Source organism: Pyrus communis, chromosome 15 (assembly GCF_041283825.1).
Source record: "Pyrus communis isolate YQ-2024b chromosome 15, ASM4128382v1, whole genome shotgun sequence".
NCBI classification, from domain to species: Eukaryota; Viridiplantae; Streptophyta; class Magnoliopsida; order Rosales; family Rosaceae; genus Pyrus; species Pyrus communis.
Genome location: NC_142579.1, coordinates 35,320,035 through 35,338,331, shown reverse-complemented (window position 1 = coordinate 35,338,331; position 18,297 = coordinate 35,320,035). Strand labels below are relative to the sequence as shown.

The 18,297-nt window shown below is 35.9% G+C and overlaps 1 protein-coding gene across 1 annotated transcript; it reads right to left on the bottom strand.

Moving 5' to 3' along the window:
* Positions 1-11,395: 11,395 nt before the first annotated feature.
* Positions 11,396-17,160, bottom strand: LOC137734346 (putative polygalacturonase At3g15720). Its single transcript, XM_068473652.2, has 9 exons — positions 16,928-17,160; positions 15,054-15,117; positions 14,195-14,338; positions 13,615-13,780; positions 12,906-13,118; positions 12,727-12,808; positions 12,318-12,426; positions 11,927-12,049; positions 11,396-11,668 (listed from the first exon to the last, which is right to left on the bottom strand). The coding sequence occupies exons 1-9, from the start codon at positions 17,158-17,160 to the stop codon at positions 11,438-11,440; spliced, it is 1,365 nt and encodes a 454-aa protein (XP_068329753.2). The 3' UTR covers positions 11,396-11,437.
* Between the last annotated feature and the right edge of the window lie 1,137 nt (positions 17,161-18,297).

Here is an 18,297-nt window from a genome sequence, read left to right as displayed (position 1 = left end):
AAATTTTAGATTAGGATAATGCATAGCAAGTTGTTTATAAGCACAAATAGATGCATGACAATTGTTCTTCGAGTGCAGAAGTTTTTATAACCTCCCGTATATGATTTTTATTTTTATTTTCCTGGCATCCGTTCTTAAATTCACAACAACTATCACCTTGATTGGATTTCGTTCACGACATCCATATCCGGTGTAATTAATGTATTTAAATCACCTCTGGAGATAACATGCAAAGCAAGAAGCGTTACGGTTGTTGGATGCAGAAAATGACAACAATGTACACAGATTCATGTACGAGATTAGTTGTTTTTCTTCTTTTTATGAAAAAAATTTAAATTTAAACCCGCGGCTTTGTTGAATTCAAGAACTAGTTACATTGACTCACCAAGTTTAAATGGACACAAAGATGCTGTCAGAATGGCGCACGATTCACGTTCAAAGTAAAAGCTTTGCAACTCCATTTTTGAAGATAATCTTCTTAAAAATTGGGGTATTTGGATTTTCATCATTGGATAAAATTGTAGTTTACATTCATAATTTTGATTTTAATCACTATTCTAGTTTCATTATTTAGGTACAAATTGTATTTGTAGGTACATCTAAATTCAATCTAAAATTCAACTTTTTACTGAAAAATCTTATTTAAGGATGACAGTTTGTAAATAAATGATGACATCTATACTGCTATTAAGGATTATTTTTAAGGGTATTGTTATTCACACACTCTTTTTTACCTTCCATACACCCTTATTGATTTTTATCCATTGATCTTCTTCCATTCATTCGATCCGACGGCCGAAATTTGAGATGAATGTGTGAAAAATAAAAAAGAATGCATGGATAGCACCATCCTTTTTAAGTCCATATACGTCCACACGTTCTTTCACTTGGAACTTACAAAGATAATTTGCTGTTAGGGGACAAAATTGGTGCAGTTACTCACTTGGCCCCTATCTCTTTTGATTCAGTTAAAAAAAAAAAAAAAAAAAGGATATCTAGGGGCCAAGTGATTAACTACACCAAAATTTTATTCTATATTGATCAACAATTGAGTTTTGCTTTACTTTGTTATGAATTTTTTTTGGAAAATTAGTATCTAGTCCCTAGCTACTAATGTTCATTGATTGAGACCTTATTAGTTTTCAAATTTTGATTGAAGTCCTTAGCATTAATGTGATAATGAATGTACATGTTAATTGCATATTTTTTAATTAAAAATTAGTAATTAATTTAGGGTTTTAATACTCACACCTCTATTAAACTCCTAATTAATTTTTGATTCAAACATTTCCAAAATAAAAATTAGAATAAGTTTGTACCCAATTGTTTTTTTATAAAAAGAATCTCAATTTTTTAATCTTAAATGTACCCATTCCTATAATTTTCAATTTTTTAAATCTTAAACGTACCATTCTTAAATATACCAATTTGTTATATGTAAAATGTACCCTTTTTTAATACAAAATATACCCAATTTTTCAATATAAAATCCATTTTTAAAATTATATGGGTACATTCTTTTTCGTTGATTTGAGAATGTATCCATGTCAAATTTAATCGAAGAAATTTACTAAGGTTATTAAGCCTAATATCTTCTTTTTTATTTCCTATGGTTTTGAAGAATGTACCCATGTTTTGGTACAATAATTTTTGTTTTTGTTAATTTGATGAATGTACCTATATATATGCACACAATATAATACAGAGCATAATTTATATTTTATTATTTTTAATCCAACAAATTATGGGTTTTATTTAAAATCTCATTAATATAAACAAATACAAATTTCAATTTTTAATATAAAAACTATAGTAGCTTACATTATTACATTAATGTCAGAGACTTCAATAAAAAACTAAAAACAGACAAGGTTTCAATTAAAGAATATTGATAGTTAGGGACCACATTCAAATTGTGCCCCCCCCCCCCTTTTTATTTTTATTTTTATTTTATCCTAACAAAGATTGACTACGTAATGGTATACTGTGATACGTAATAAAATGATTGATCGATAGATATGTCAAAGATACAATGCTAAAGAAACTATTTATTTAAACTATATTTTATGAATCATACGACGTGATTCTATATGATTGAATTACTACTTAAATGTTGATTGAATAATCCACAAGTATGTAGTAGATCACTCACATTTGTTGATCATAACTTGTTGAAGTACATAATAAGAAGGATGGTTCTTTTGCGATTGAACTGTCTAATTTGGACCCTGAATAGGATTGATTAGTTAAAGGTATATTCAGATGCGTAATCAAATGATTAATTGACACGTATGTGTAAGGTACAAAATCAAAAGATTTCTCATATTTTCATAATTTGAATTCATGTGATTGAATTTTTGGACACGTTAAGCACAATGCTGATTTGATTAGTTAATGGTATATTCAGAAGCGAAATCAAATAATTGATCGACAATTATGTGTACAATACAAAATCAAAGATTTCTTATCTTTTCTTAATTTGGATTCATCTGATTGAACTTTTGGACACATTGAGCACAATGCTGGTTAAACAATAGATATTTTTAAGAATAGAAACATTGAGCAAACCCCAACAAAAGAGGGTTGATGTAAAACAAAAATATTTAACAAGAAATAACTTGCATACAAAAATGAGTAAATAAAAAGTTCAACTAAAGAGCAACTCCATTGGAAGCCAACAAAGAAAGAAATCTGGATTGGCTTTTCTATCATGCTTCAATTAGAAATCTTATGACATAAGGTAAACCTCTCCAATATGCGCTCTCTCTTAGAGCAGCTTCATCGGGACTCTTAGCCCGATGGACTGGCGATTTTTGCAACCCAATAGCTAAAGCTGCAAGCTCCAGCTCATGCAGGCGTGTGGATGAGGGTGGGGCCCGAGTGAGAGGCCCGGCTCGAATCAGTGGCCCGAAAGGCCCGAGGCCAGGTGACGCCAGGCTGACGTCAGAGCAACGTCAGCCACAATATAAAATTAATAAAAATATTAAATATTAAAAAAAAGGTAAAAAATTAATATAAAAAAGTAAAAAATTAATAAAAAAAGTAAAAAATAAAAAAAAATATAAAACCCAGCAGGCTTCGAACTCAACGGCTTTCGCCTTAGTTCGTTGCCGAGGCTGATGATGCACCCACAGACAAATGGTAGAGACTAAACCCAAGGGTTTCAACTCGAAACACATAAAAAAACAAGAGAATAACTCAAGCAATTGAAGTAAGGCAATAACCTCACCTGGGTTTGAGCAATGGAAGCTTGAAACTCTCGGCTTCAATGGTGGATCACCCAAATGGTGCTTTGATGATGCATGCAAGGACATATTCGAGTTCCTCTCATCCAGGAAATTGATATTTTAGAGTTTGTTAGTTTGATTTGCTTTGGTTTCGAAGAAGAGGAAAAATGAGAGCTCTTAAAGCTGTAAAAATACAATGAGAGTGTCGAGATATTAGAGAAAGAGAAAGGTTTCAGAGATGAGCGGGAAGGGTTGCGTCGGTAGAGAGAGTGTGAGAGAGAGGGAGAGCTAAAGAGATGTGGGAACCGACTGACATGGGAAAGAATTTGAATAAAAATTCCGAAAAAAAAAATTAAAAAAAATTGATTTAATTTTTCCTATAAATATGTTATCACAATCTTCCAACTTACACCATAATTTTATATTTGGGTAAAGTACAAAAAACTACCTCAACTATTGGTTTCACGACACTATCATACCCCATCTTTTTAAATTGACAATGCATACCTCATCTTACGAATTTGTGCCAATGTCATACCTCCGTCAGTTTTTCTGTTAGTTTCTCTGTTAAGTGCTGACGTGGCTAGATACGGGGGTCACTCACTAATAATTAAAAATTAAAAAATTAAAAAAAATATATATTAATTCTCTCTCTCTCTCCCCCTTCTCTCTCGCCTCTCTCCCTTCTCTGTATCCCCAAAACCCCTTCCCACCCGACCTCCCCGTCCACTTCTCACCTGTCCCCCTCAACCTTCATCCACCACCTTTTTTCTCCCCTCTCTCTCCCGTATCTCCCTCTCCTCTTCACCGTAATCTCCTTCCTCCCCACTTCTCTCTCTTGCCGTGCCCAGAACCCCCCAAACCCACCTGGATTTTTTCATCCGCCCTCATTTCTCGGATCTACTTGTAAGCTCCGACCCGCTTCCCTCTCCTACTCCATTGCCCACTGCTGATCCACTGTCGTTGCCATCTCCAAAGCTGTCAAGGAGAAGGGGAGAGAGGGAGAGCTGTCAAGGTTGGGGCCGACGAGGTTGCTGTCTTCCCCTAACCTAAACCCAGATCCCACCCCAAACCAGCCACTCCCATTCCCACCAGGTGCATTTCTTATCTTCCTCTGCCGCTCTCTCTATTTCTAACCTACAAGCATGCATAAAAAACAAAGCATCCACCAATCTTTAGAACACACCATTAACAAAAGTTCAAAAATCCATCTTCCAATTTACCTCACTTTTCTAAGAACATAGAACCTTCAGAATATCAAAAAAATTCATTTCCTTTCTCCCACATTTTTCGAGCAACCAAACAAAGCAAAACCATTCAATTTTTCCCAGGAGAAAAAAAAAACCCAAGTTGTATTCACAAGAGACTCGGCAGCGGTGGTGGGTGCGGGATTACTGTTGCGTTTTGCTGGGCTTGAAAATGGTGCTGGGTTGCGGGAACAGAAGGAGGTAGCAAATGCGGTCCTCAACTTCTGTAAACCCGACGACGAAGTCGATTTCTTGGTAATCGTGGGGCAACAAGGCTGTCAAGGATTCGCAGATTCGAACCCATATGGGTAGTTTGGTAAGGAAGGGGAGGAGATCAATGGAGGGATTGGGTACCCGAAGAGGGGTAAGGTTGGTGTGTTCGAGATCGGCGACTTCGATGTCGTCAGTTAGAATGGGGAAGAAGGTCATGGTCGTTGGTGGATGGAGTCGACGATGAAAAAAAGAGAATGGAGGGTGAGTGCGAGTTGCAGATGAGAGAAATGTGGGTGGGGTTGCAGATGAGAGAAGGGAGAAATGGGGTGGATAGGGAATAAAGGGGGTGGATCGGATTTGGTAAAGACGGGAGGGGAAAAGGGGTGGGTCCCTATGTAAAAAAAATAAATAAACGATTTTAATTTTTTAGTTTTTAATATTTAATTAATATTTTAATAATTTATTTAAGCCACGTCACTATTTAAGCTAAGCCACGTCAGCACTTAACAGAGAAACTAACATAAAAATTGACGGAGGTATGACATTGGCACAAATTCGTAAGTTGAGGTATGAAAGTGTCGTGAGACCAATAGTTAAGGTAGTTTTTTGTACTTTACCCTTTATATTTTTCTCAAATAGTTTGGGTTGTAATTTCTTATTTAATGACACGTGGTACAACGAGACCGATTAACAATCCTATCCGAAATTACAAATAAAATTATTTTGTTTTATTTTATAAAATAAAAAATACTAATATTTTATTACCTATTGCCATGACTATTCAGTTTAGAGCAGTTCCAGCGTGGTGGAGGCCCCTTAGGGCTATTCATTATGTTACCCAACGAACAGTAACCGCATTTTGCATCTCCACCCCTACATTGAATAGTCCTGGCAATTGACAATAAAATATTAGTATTTTATTTATTTATAAAATAGTACAAAATAATTTTATTTGTAATTTCGGATAAGAGTTTTTGTAACATCCCACATCGTCCAGGGGAGTGGATCTTCTAAGCCTTATATGTATATTCTCATCTCTACCTAGCACAAGGCCTTTTGGGAGCTCACTGGTTTCAGAGTTCATCAGAACTCCGAAGTTAAGCGAGTAGTGCGCGAAAGCAATCCCATGATGGGTGACCTACTGGGAAGTTTTCATGTGAATTCCCAGAAACAAAACCATGAAGGCGTGGTCGGGGCCCAAAGCGGACAATATCGTGCTACGACGAAGTCGAGCCCGAGATATGGTAGGGGTTTGGGCCGGGATATGACAATTTAGTATCAGAGTCAATTCCTGGCCGGAAGTGTGTTGACGAGGTCGTCGGGCCCTTAAAGGGGGTGGATTGTAACATCCCACATCGCCTAGGGGAGTGGATCCTTTCAGCCTTATATGTATATTCTTAACTCTACCTAATACAATGCCTTTTGGGAGCTCATTGGCTTCGGAGTTCATCGGAACTCCGAAGTTGAGCGAGTAGCGCGCGAGAGAAGTTCCATGATGGGTGACCCACTGGGAAGTTCTCGTGTGAGTTCCTAGAAACAAAATCGTGAGGGCATGGTCGAGGCCCAAAGCGAACAATATCATGCTACGACGGAGTCGAGCCCGGGATGTGGTGGGGGGCCTGGGTCGGGATGTGATAATTTTGTAACATCCCACGTTGCCCAGAGGAATGGATCCTTTAAGCCTTATATGTATATTCCCATCTTTACCTAGCACGAGGCCTTTTGGGAGCTCACTGGCTTCGGAGTTCATTGGAACTCTGAAGTTAAGCGAGTAGCACGCAAGAGTAATCCCATGATTGGTGACCCATTAGGAAGTTCTCATGTGAGTTCCCAGAAACAAAACCGTGAGGGCGTGATTGGGGCCCAAAGCGAACAATATCATGCTACGGCGGAGTCGAGACCCGGATGTGGTGGGGGCCTAGGCCGGAATGTGACATTTTTAATCGTTTTCGTTGCGCCACATGTTATTATTCGAAAAGACAATAACAATAAAATATTAGTATATTTTTTATTTATAAAATAATACAAAATAATTTTATTTTTAATTTCAGATAAGATTTTTAATCGTTCTTATTGCGCCATGTGTCATTATCCGAAAAGACAATTATTGAAGATACTTAAGTTCATTTAGTCTTTATTTTTATTTCATTTAGAGAGTTTTTTTTTATTTGGTATGTTGATGTAATTTTATTTGGTGTGCTTAAATGTCTTTTGAATAAAGATTCTCTTAGTATAAATAAATGAAATTATTGGAAAAAAAATTGGACTGAAACTTTGACAAGATATGAAATTGTGGTGCAAGGTAAAAGATAATGAGAAGGTATTTATAGAAAAGTAAAATCATTTTTTTTTTTTTTACTTTTCAAAATTTTTTTTTTCTGATTTTAATAATTTTTTAAAATTTTAAAATTTTTTTATTCACCTAATTAATCTATACCATTGGATTTAAACAAATTTGAATTCCAACACTCCAGATTGTGCCACATGGCACAACGGTAACATTTCTGATTTTTTAACAGTTTTTTTTTTCAATTTTTAAAGTCAAATAACATGGTCCATTGATCTCAGGTCCAACAACTGATATTAAATAAGGTTTTTTAATTTTTATTACCGTTGGAAATCCAACGGGCACAATTTGTAGCCGTTGAAATCCAACGGGCGTGGGGAAGCCACGTGGCTTCCCAACGGTAACAAAAAATTAGTGCACCGCGGGCCCTTTTTCGAACTTTCTATCCCCTGACGTGCCCACGTGAGCTTGAACACCACGCACCTGATAAAAAAAATTTAAAATAGGCACCTGACATCAGTTGACGTCAGACTTACCTCAGGCGCTCGGGGTAGCGCGAATCCAAGGGCCTGCTTGGGCTCCCTCACCAACCAACGCTGGACTTCCTCCCTCGGGCAATCAGGCCCTGTGCTGAAGTCTATTCATCGAGCAATTGCTCCCGCTGGAGCTGCTCTTAGGGGTGGATATGCAAAAGGCAGGTACTGTTCACTGGAGATTATTCAGTAGTGAGTTGCCCTAGGGGGCCTTTGCAACGTTGGAGTTGCTCATACTTTCACACTCGGGCTGACTACATTGAGGTGGATCGCCTTATGGTATGAGATTTAGTGACCAACAAATTTATCCAAGTTAGTTTTGTTTCCTCAAAAGATAAAATCATATATTTATTTACTAAGTCACTATCTCTCAACAAGTTCTTGCACTTTGAAGAAAGTTGTTTGTACCGTTCAACTTTAAAGGAAAAGGGATCCTCTCCGAATCCCTTCCTCATAATCCACCAAGTCCGGGGATTCGAGCTATTGAAATTTGATCCAACGGCTACAAACAAGGGTCCACTTTAAAAGTTATAATAACTTTAGCCGTTTGATCAAATTTCAATGGTCTGGATCCCCGAACTTGGTGAATTAGGTGGAAGTGATCCAAAAATGATCCATTTCCAACTTTAAGAGGGTGATAAAGGACACTTGGCTTAGGGTTAGAGTTTATCAGTTTAGGGATTAGGGTTTAGATTCTTTTTCAAATTTAATTTATATGAAAGTAAAAAATTATTTGGTTGAATAAATCAAATGAATAATTTTATATATGTATGAATTGTCAATTTAGTTCTTGAATTATCACCTGAGTGAAAATTAGGTCCTTGAACTATTTTTTTTTTCTTCAGAAAATAAGTCATTGAATAAAAATCTGCAAATTACATCCTTAATATTAGATTCGAAGCTACTATATTCAATTTTTCGTCAATTTAAATCACGTTACTTACATGTGATACACATTGGAGAGTAGAGTGGCAATTTTCATAAAGAAATAGTGTATAGAGTTAACTTTGGAGGGTAAATTAGACATTAGATTTACAATGTCACATCCAAGCCCGGGCCCCCACCACATCCCGGACTCGACTCCACCATAGCACAATATTGTCCACTTTGGGCCCCAACCACGCACTCACGATTTTGTTTCTGGGAACTTACACCAGAACTTCCCAGTAGGTTACCCATCATGGGATTGCTCTCGCACGCTCCTTGCTTAACTTCAGAATTCCGATGGAACACGAAGCCAGTGAGCTCCCAAAATGCCTCGTGCTAGGTAGAGATGAGAATATACATATAAGGCTTACATGATCCACTTCTCTGGGGCGATGTGGGATGAAACAATCTACCCCCCTTAGGGGTCCGATGTCCTCTTCGGCACACTTCCGACTAGGAATTGGCTCTGATACCAAACTGTCACATCTCGGGCCGATCCCCTACCACATCCCGAGCTCGACTCCACCATAGCACTATATTGTCCGCTTTGGGCCTCGACCACGCTTTCACGGATTTGTTTCTGGGAACTCACACCAAAACTTCCCAATGGGTCACCCATCATGGGATTGCTCTCGCGCGTTACTCGCTTAACTTCGGAGTTCTAATGGAACCCGAAGCCAATAAGCTCCCGAAAGGCCTCGTGTTAGGTAAAGATGAGAATATACATATAAGGCTTACATGATTCACTCCCCTTGGCGATGTGGGATGAAACAATCAAATTGTCATATCCCGGCCCGATCCCCCACCGCATCCTGGGCTCGACTCCATCGTAGCACGATATTGTCTGCTTTAGGCCCCTACCATGCCTTCACGGTTTTGTTTTTGAGAACTCACACAAGAACTTCCCAGTGGGTCACCCATCCTGGGATTGCTCTCATACGAACTCGCTTAACTTCGGAGTTTCTACGAAACCCGAAGCCAGTGAGCTCTCAAAAGGCCTCGTGCTAGGTAGAGATGAGAATATACATATAAGGCTTACAGGATCCATTCCCCTGGGCGATGTGGGATGTAACTTGATTTTGATCGGGGTGTGTCACACAACCTACATGAAATGTTAAGGGCTTATAGGTGAGAAAATGATGGTATTACACTCTAAAGTGTGTCAATTGACTTAAGTTGACAAAAAATTGGATAAAATAGCTTTGAATATAATAGTAGAGATGAAATTAGCAATTTTTAATGAATTTACGGACTTATTATACCAAAAAAATAATTCAGGGACCTAATTTTCACTAAGATGATAGTTCAGGGACTAAATCGACACTTGACCCTGTGTATATTTTTGCTCACCACCTCATTTATCACCATTGGACAAGTTTAAATTTCGAAATGTGTGTAGTGGATAGAAACAAATCTTAAAATTTAAACTCATTTAATAATAATACGTAGAATAGTGAGCATTACCACCACCTCAAATGGTGAGCAGAAATGCACCCATTTCTATTAGACCATTCCAGGCAACAATTTTTATATTAAATTTTAGAATTTTGACTATTTAATTTAGGTCCATTTTGTATTTATTACTTTTTTTGCCAGGTTCCTTTTGAGGTTGTGTTTGGGTTAGGAAATTTCTTATTACTTTCTTTCCAATGTTTGGCAAAGAAAGGAAAATGAGCTAATTTGAGTAATGGTTTGTGGACTTTAGTCTAATTAGAGCTTTGATCTTTGAAAAAAAAACTGTTAGTTTAGATAAAAATTTATTACAATGTGTAGCCATGGTGTTTTGGATAACTTCGTTAGACATTTTGTCAGTTTTGTTGCTCCTTTTAAACTGCTTATTGACAAAATTTATAATGGAGTTGCAATTACTCTAAAAGACAGTCCCTAGCAAATTCATAAATCAATGTTTATGGATTGTTAGGTTATGCATCAAAACTCTAATTGGGCCATGGTTTAGGGCCTATACTCTAATTTTCACAAGCAAGATTTTGTAATAGATGCCCCGGATTTGCATTCTCCTCTTTTTCTTAATTTTATTAGCATTTATAATAGTTTTAAATATTGAAAAAATAGAGGGAAAATCGGAAAAGTAACCCACATACTCTTTCTTTTAACATTTATTATAAATATTTAGGACAATATTTTTTATGAAATGTACGATATTCATTGATTGGGAATTAATAAATACGATACCTACGACAATATTGACGATATTAAATAACAAATTGATATTCATGCACTTATTTTTATCCCTCGCAGCCTTGTTAATTTTGACCATTGATTTTCTTCAATTCATTCGATCTGATGGTCGAAATTGAGAGGCTATGTGAGAAATAAAAATGTATGGATAGCACTACTTTTTTTTTAACAAACGATATTATCCAGATAACGGGCTAAGCCTCACAATGGGTTTGCTCATAATCGAATATTTCATAGTCGACCAAATGCATGGAAATTGACGTTCATTTTGTTCGCGAACGCGTTCAACGGAAAGATTTACCTGTCCCTCATGTTCCTAGCTCTGAACAATTGGCTGATAACATGACCAAGGGGTTACATTGTCCTCAGATTTTGTCTCTTAGAAACAATCTCATGCTAGAGAGTCCTAGCTTGAGATTAAGCGAGGGTATTAGCTAGTCTTATGCTGACCTGGACAGTTAGGACACATATAATGGTTAATTAATGATGTTTTTCTGTTGTTTAGTTTAAGTGTCTGTTTCTGAATTGTAGATGTGCAATTTCAGTTGAATGAAAAGTTGTATTTCCTCTCTCTATTTTCTAACCTAGTTCTCTTTGAAAACCCTAGCTTCTCGGAAAAAAAGAAAAAAAAAACTGAAGAATTATCAATTTCGATCAAATAAAACTCTTAGAATATTGAAAAACACTTCTTATATATAATATTGAAATTTTCTCCAACAAAAGAGCGAATATAGTAAGGCTCTTACAAGGCCATAGGGAACTACAACATAGAGTTGGATCAAGTAGAAGCCATGAACAGTGCGATCACTTGTCGAGGCAAGGTACGGGCACAGTACTGTCATTGCAGGTTCCTTTGGCATGGCTGCAACTTGCATAAATCTTCTTACTAGGAACAGCAGAGGTGATACGAATTTCTTCCATAACAATGTTTTGACAGCCTTGAATCTGGTTGCAATTTAATTTGATCGCCTCCTCGCTTCCAGAAGTTCCTTGAAAATCAATGTATCTCACATCGCTCACGGTCACAGCTGATGTCTAATCATCAATATTTGGAACAAGTCAAGCCCCATGTCAACAAATGTGATATTATGGAAAAATTGTTCTCTTGCCAGAATCTTTAGTAATGCAAAATGGTTTACGTTTGTCAATTAAACTGTAAATTTGACACATTTATTATTCTAATTTTGTTGCATGTGAAATACAAATTCATAGTTTGACATCATAAGTATGGTAAAATAACATTACCCTATAAACTGTTAAACATTTCAAATAAAAAAGAGAAAGTAAATATACCTGATTTTCGCAGCTTAGTTTAGCTTCAGCATCACAATAAAATTGGTCAATGATGATAGGGTTTTCAGCTGCAACAAGTGTGATCTTCTCGAAAACTATATTCTTAGCATAGCCAGATCCACCCTGAAAATTAACAAGGACAATATCTTAGAGAATCGATGCAAATACAGGAAATGGGTCAACTGTATCTTAATTTGGAGACTGAACGTATAAATACTAACCATATAAATGGAATTTCTCCTTTGGACAAACAATAGGATAGTTCATTTAAACTACGGGGATGAAAGTTTCAATTTGGGTGTAGAGAAGAGATCACATTGATCTACCCAACTTGGATAAGATAAGGTGTGCATATACATAAATCTTTTATGGTACATATAATTATATATACCTGCCATGTTTTGATTCTTGCTCCATTTTGAGTTCCATTGAAACTACAATCTCTCACGTAAACATTTTCTACTGTTTCATGAGCTCCATTTTTTCCTAAGCTTCCCACACTGAATTCGACAAAGTATATAAAGTTACAACGAGTGTTAAACTTAAGGATAATGAGAGGGAGACTAAATTTTTAAACCTAATCTGTAAAGCAAATGATGTGTTACCAATATAAAGTAAGCACGTTAATTAACACTTAAGTAATAATCTAATTATTAACAACCACATCATTTGGTCTACAAAATTTAATTAAAAATTTTAGTCTTCCTAACATTACTTTAAACTTAATTATATGCTCAACATCTAATTAATGTTGTCAATAAATTGATATAATATATTTTGTGTGGTTATTTTGGATAAACCTAATTCCATGGCCCGGTCCACACGCAATGTTGGTAATGTTGATGTTGGAAGACCCAGAACTGATAGCGATACAGTCATCACCTGTTGTAACAAAATGCACAAAAAAAACTAATTGGTTGCAATGGCCTGCAAAATAATGATCATGATTAATTACATAAAATTAATTTAAATTAATTACCAGTTCCAATAAAAGAGTCATGAATATTGACACTGATAGAGTTTGAGATATCAATTCCATCAGTATTCGGACTTTCGGCAGGGGCAATTATAGTAAGATGGGAGACATCGACGTTGATGCAGTGGTTTATACCAATATGAGCTTTTGGGCTATTGACATGTGTAAGTCCACTTAAACGGAGATTGTTACATCTGTCAAAGTGTAGAGCCTGCAGTAATTGGTAAAACCCAACTTTAATTTAGTAATATGGATTAAAATGATATTGGTTCAAACAAATTCCTATGGTACCATTCTACCAGATGAAGTAATGCTATGTTTTTAATACAAACGATAGTGAGGAAATCGGGATCAACACACAAAACTGATACATTTGTTTATACACGCTTTAATACAAGTGAGTTCCACTTTCAAATGAAATGGTTGATCAACCTAGATTAGAGAGTGCGTTAATTATTGTGTCTTATGCGTGTCTAAATAGTTTTGTTGATCAGATAATAAATTTGCACCACACACTACTAAAAGAAAAATCAGTTTGACTAATAGTTTGAATTCATAGTTTGATAATTAAATTCATACTAACCTTTGGTCTTTCGCAGCTCTTCTCATTGACCTGTAAATATGTTGGATGGGATAAGCATCTTAGATGTATGGTGATTATATTATAATTTCAATAGATACGAACAGAGTATTACATTTATGAAGGAGATATATTGATTGGCGATGCTATTGCTCCACCAAGATGAACCCTGGCCATCGATTGTTCCTGAACCATCGAGCGTGAGATTTGCCACATTTGTAAATTGGAGCCAGGCATTTGATGATGGGCACTCTTTCCATGCATCCACCGTTTTGGGAGCCACTACATTCCCCAGGACCTACTCTCCGGACCCAATATGAAAGGAACATTTAACCATTTTTCAAAAGTTGAAGTCATATTACTGAATAATTTTAGTTTGCACCAATAAACAGACAATAGCCATGGATGAACCTGAGCCTACTACCAGAATAGCCACATATCTTACATCACTAAAGATTATTAAGCACAAGAGACTTACATATGCTATGAATACATTGTCACTCGTAGCGTTTCATACCACAGTGACCCAATACATGTGCCATATAAATATTTCTTATCCAAACTCGAATGAGCACATTAGGATACAAAATAAAGAAAAAAACAACAGAGGGAAATATAAAGACGAAGAAGGAAAGGAAATCTTAGCTATAATTAGAGGATTATAAATTCCTTATTAAATTTGCTTGCCATAAATATTCCTTATTAGATTTACCTGAATATGGACCCTCTTAGGCCTGCAAGGGCCTTCAAATTCGATAGGCTGCAGTAAGAATGTTTTTCCCTTGGGTACAACTAGTGTAGGTACGTCACCAACTTCATCTGCTCCACATAAGGCTTTCCATGCATTTACAAAAGCCTATACATGCAAAGTTAAGAACGGTTCATTATTTTTTCTATACAATGATGCTGGAGTGGAAAGTGTGGCTAAGTAACACAATGATTTATATTTAAGTTTATTCTTTTTAACTTGTTCAAGTAGTATTCGAAAGAACGATTTTATCCACTTACTTTTGTTTTTACCTCCCAAGCTTCTACACACAATCCGTTAATTTATGTCCTTTAGTTCTTTTCAATAATTTGGTCCAACGCCCAAAAATTGAGAGGTGCGTATAAAAGATAAAAATGGATGTATGGATAACAACACTATAGTAAAAAAATTATTATTCAACAAAAAAACAACTGATTAAAATATTTTCATTTGTTAAAAAATAATTGATAAAATAATTAAAAAAAAACTAGTATTTTCCTTTGTAAGATGATGAAAAATGAAAAAAGATTGAAAATTTGGCCCCCAATATAACACATTTATGTCCTATTTCATGAAAATAATTTTTTTGGTGTCAAGCATGCTTTTGATTTAATAATGTGACGAATTAATTGTTTTTGAACCACTCATGACGACTTAAAAAAGAATATGTGTTACATTACTACTGATTCATGTACTTGGGATAGAACGTCCTGAATGACCAGGGGTCCAGAACTCAAGTATAATCAATAGAGAACCTATACACAAAGCATATACCTGTACAAAACATATGAATGTGAAAACAAAGAAGAAAGTGAGAAGTTACTTCAGAATCGTCAGCTTCTCCATCCCCAACTGCTCTATAATTAAGAACATCAAATGTTTTTTCACTGTACCCAATATCAATCAACCCAGACAGCACAATGCTAAATATCAAAAGGCTAACGAGTCGGTCCTGCATTTTTTTACGAAACGGGGGGAAAAATTAAACCAGAATTGAAGCAACAAAAGAAATATGCTGGAGTCCAGCAATAAATTTGATAAGAATATGAATTGTTTGAGATTATGTACCAATACATATATATATAGTAGCCGCATGCAGGCGGGGGCTGCAAAAAAAATTGAGAGCGGGTAATGCTTATCTTTCATATTCATCAAAGTAAATCATAAAATTGAGATCTTGGTTTTCTTCATTTCCTTGTATTTTCTGATTGCGATTTTTCTTTTCCAAGTTAAACATCTACGAATCCAGATGCAAATATATTACTCAGAAAATAGATTTTTTTCCTAAAAGAAGGTTGACTAGGTTGAAGTGAAACTCTGTAGGCCACGTATATAGAACATTTGTGTAAAATTAAGATCTTATAGTTTAACTGAATATATCCTTAGAAAATGTTTTTCAATTAATTACATTAGTTTCCATATATATAATTAGCTTACTAGCCAGAAACCTGTTTGCCTATTATGTTACTATTTAAATCGTGCCCCTTATATATTAACGTAAATTAGTAATGGCAAAAAGGACAGTACAGTGACTTTTACAATGCAGTCTCAAAACCAAACCATCACAAAGGAACACAATTAGATACCGCACTCATCACAAATCTATATCGTTATCACAATCAGTGTGAGTCAAGCAAATTTGTACCAAATGCTTAGTAGGTAAAGCAAAAGAACTTTATTCAATTTCTTTAACCATATATTTTCAACCACCATTTCCAATTTGGAAGCATTTTCCAACTGACTGGAGATTTTTAAACTAGGTTGGTGGTAAATCATTTTTTGTACGGAAAAACCAGAAGTCATAGTACACCTTCGTGAAGCTTTCTTTCTAGTTTGTTGAGAAGAACATATATATGACTGAGAATATGCAAACGCTTGTTTTATTTAGTTTGAGGGTTTCTTTTTTCCTTTTTTTTTTTTTTTTTCTTTCTTTCACACAATTCTACGTTCACGCATATTAACGATGGTCACACGTTAATGTTTGTTAGTCACATAGATACACATTAACAGCATCCTTATTTTCGTTAATCTTGAATTCAAATTTTCTCTTGAGCATGTGGCCTTAAGTCAACATGTGGAAGCTTTTCTTATTCCACTTTGAGAGTCTCTTTACCAAATAAGGTTTCGTCGCCTAATGATTTGCCCGACAAAAATTCGTCGGGCAAAAGTCGTCGATTATATGCTTACCCGCTAAATATTAAAACTTTGTTGGGCAAATATTGTTCACTGACAAAATTACCAACGACAATTTCATCGAGTCAAGTGCATTGACCAACTTGACCCTATGATTATAACTTGTCTGAAGACAGCATTTTATCAGACAAAGTCGTATGTTTCAAAATTACACTTTCATATCTCAGGTTTGGGGTCTATTTCAATGTCTTACAACATATTCGAAACATTTCACTTTCATACCTTAAGTACTATTTTATTTTAAAATAATACCTTCGTTACATTTTTCATCCATTGATCTGTTAAGTGCTGATGTGACTACCAACGTGGCACACCACATGGCAAAAATAATAATTTTTAATGCATTAAAATTATTATAATATTTACCCTATTTTTTTTTATTATTAAAATAAAAACAAAAAAAAAAAGGTCATCGTCTTCCCCGCGACCAAACCCCCCATCCCACCCCACTTATTTCCGGCGACCTCTTCCATCTCTTTCTCTTCCCCCTTCTCTCATTCTAACCTCAAATCGACATCGATCGGACCCACGAGATGCAGACGGGTTTCGGATATGGGAGTTGAGACTTTCGGAGTTGTCGGGATTTGAGCCGCCACCGCCGAGTTGCTGCTGCTGCTGCTGCAGACCCTGGCGTTGGTGGCCGTGCCATTGTTGTTGGTTCTCGGTGAGTTTATGGGGGAATACGAATAGGGCTTCTCTCTAAATTCTTGAGGCCTTAAGCTTGTGGTGTACTCCATTTGGATTTGGTGGGTGTTCTTTCACCGCCACCGCCACCAAAATCTGTTCTGAGTCTGAAGAAAAACAGAAAGAGATTGCTTTAAGATGGGGTTTGGGTTGCAACTTAGAAGAATACTTGGGATTTGGAACTGGAAGAGTGAAAAACAAGGCTTTTGATTTTTGGTTTGGCCCTTTGAAATGGGAAAAGAAAGAAAAAGGAGAAGAAAAAAAAAATGGTTGCGGGGGAGGTGGGGGTGGGGTGGGATGAGGTGGGTTTTTGGATGGGAGGGGAGGTGAAGAGAGTGGAGGAGAGGGAGGTGGTTGGGAGGTTCTGGAGGGATAAGAGGGGTGGGTTCTGCGTTTTCAATTTTTTTTTTTTTGGGAAGAAGATTTAGGTTTTTTTTTAAATTAAAAAATTATTTTTTTTTGCCATGTGGCACACATTTGGCATCCACGTGGCACAAATGTGGCAAACACGTCAACATTTAACAGATCAATAGATGAAAAATGTAACGGATGTATTATTTTGAAATAAAATAGTACTTAAGGTATGAAAGTAAAATATTTTGAAGATGTTGTAAGGAATTGAAATGGATCTCAAACCTAAAGTATGAAAATGTAATTTACCCATAAATAAATTTCAAAATTTTTTGCCCCACAAAACAATCGTTGGGCAAATTTCTTTATTATTTTAAAAAAGTCATAATTCACTTTGTCACGCCTAATTAATTCCTTATACACACTCTTGGAAGTAATTTTCTCCAATTTCATCCTCTCTTTAAATTTCTAGCTACATCTATTTGAGTCTTCAGTTTTGGTTGAACTAAGAGTAAAATTTGAAATCATTTTCAGAAACAAAACAAAGGGGAAAGAGTGAGTTGAACTTGGAGCGGAGAACCCTAAACAATAAATAATTGGCACATGTTGTCTGGGAACATTTTTGTTGTAGTGGAAAACAGTATCTGTACCAAATTGTTCTGGTAGTGAACATGTGTGTTTTAAAAAAGGAAATCGATATCAAGAGTATTAGTAGAATCAAAGATAGGTCAAATTATAAGCACCAAAATTAGCAATCTTTAGAAAACACATCACCTGCGTGGCGGATTTGGTGAATCCACTCTTCACCTTATGCGTGACTGTGCGTTTGCTCGGTGCGT

Bases quoted from the DNA above. Each gene is read 5' to 3' on its own strand.
- LOC137734346 (XM_068473652.2), bottom strand. From the start codon at position 17,160: ATGGAGTACACCACAAGCTTAAGGCCTCAAGAATTTAGAGAGAAGCCC. The intron at 13,119-13,614 runs ATATCTCCTTCA...TTTACCAATTAC, and splicing joins CAATAGCATCGCCAATCAAT to TGCAGGCTCTACACTTTGAC. The intron at 12,809-12,905 runs GTAATTAATTTA...TTGTTACAACAG, and splicing joins TGACTCTTTTATTGGAACTG to GTGATGACTGTATCGCTATC.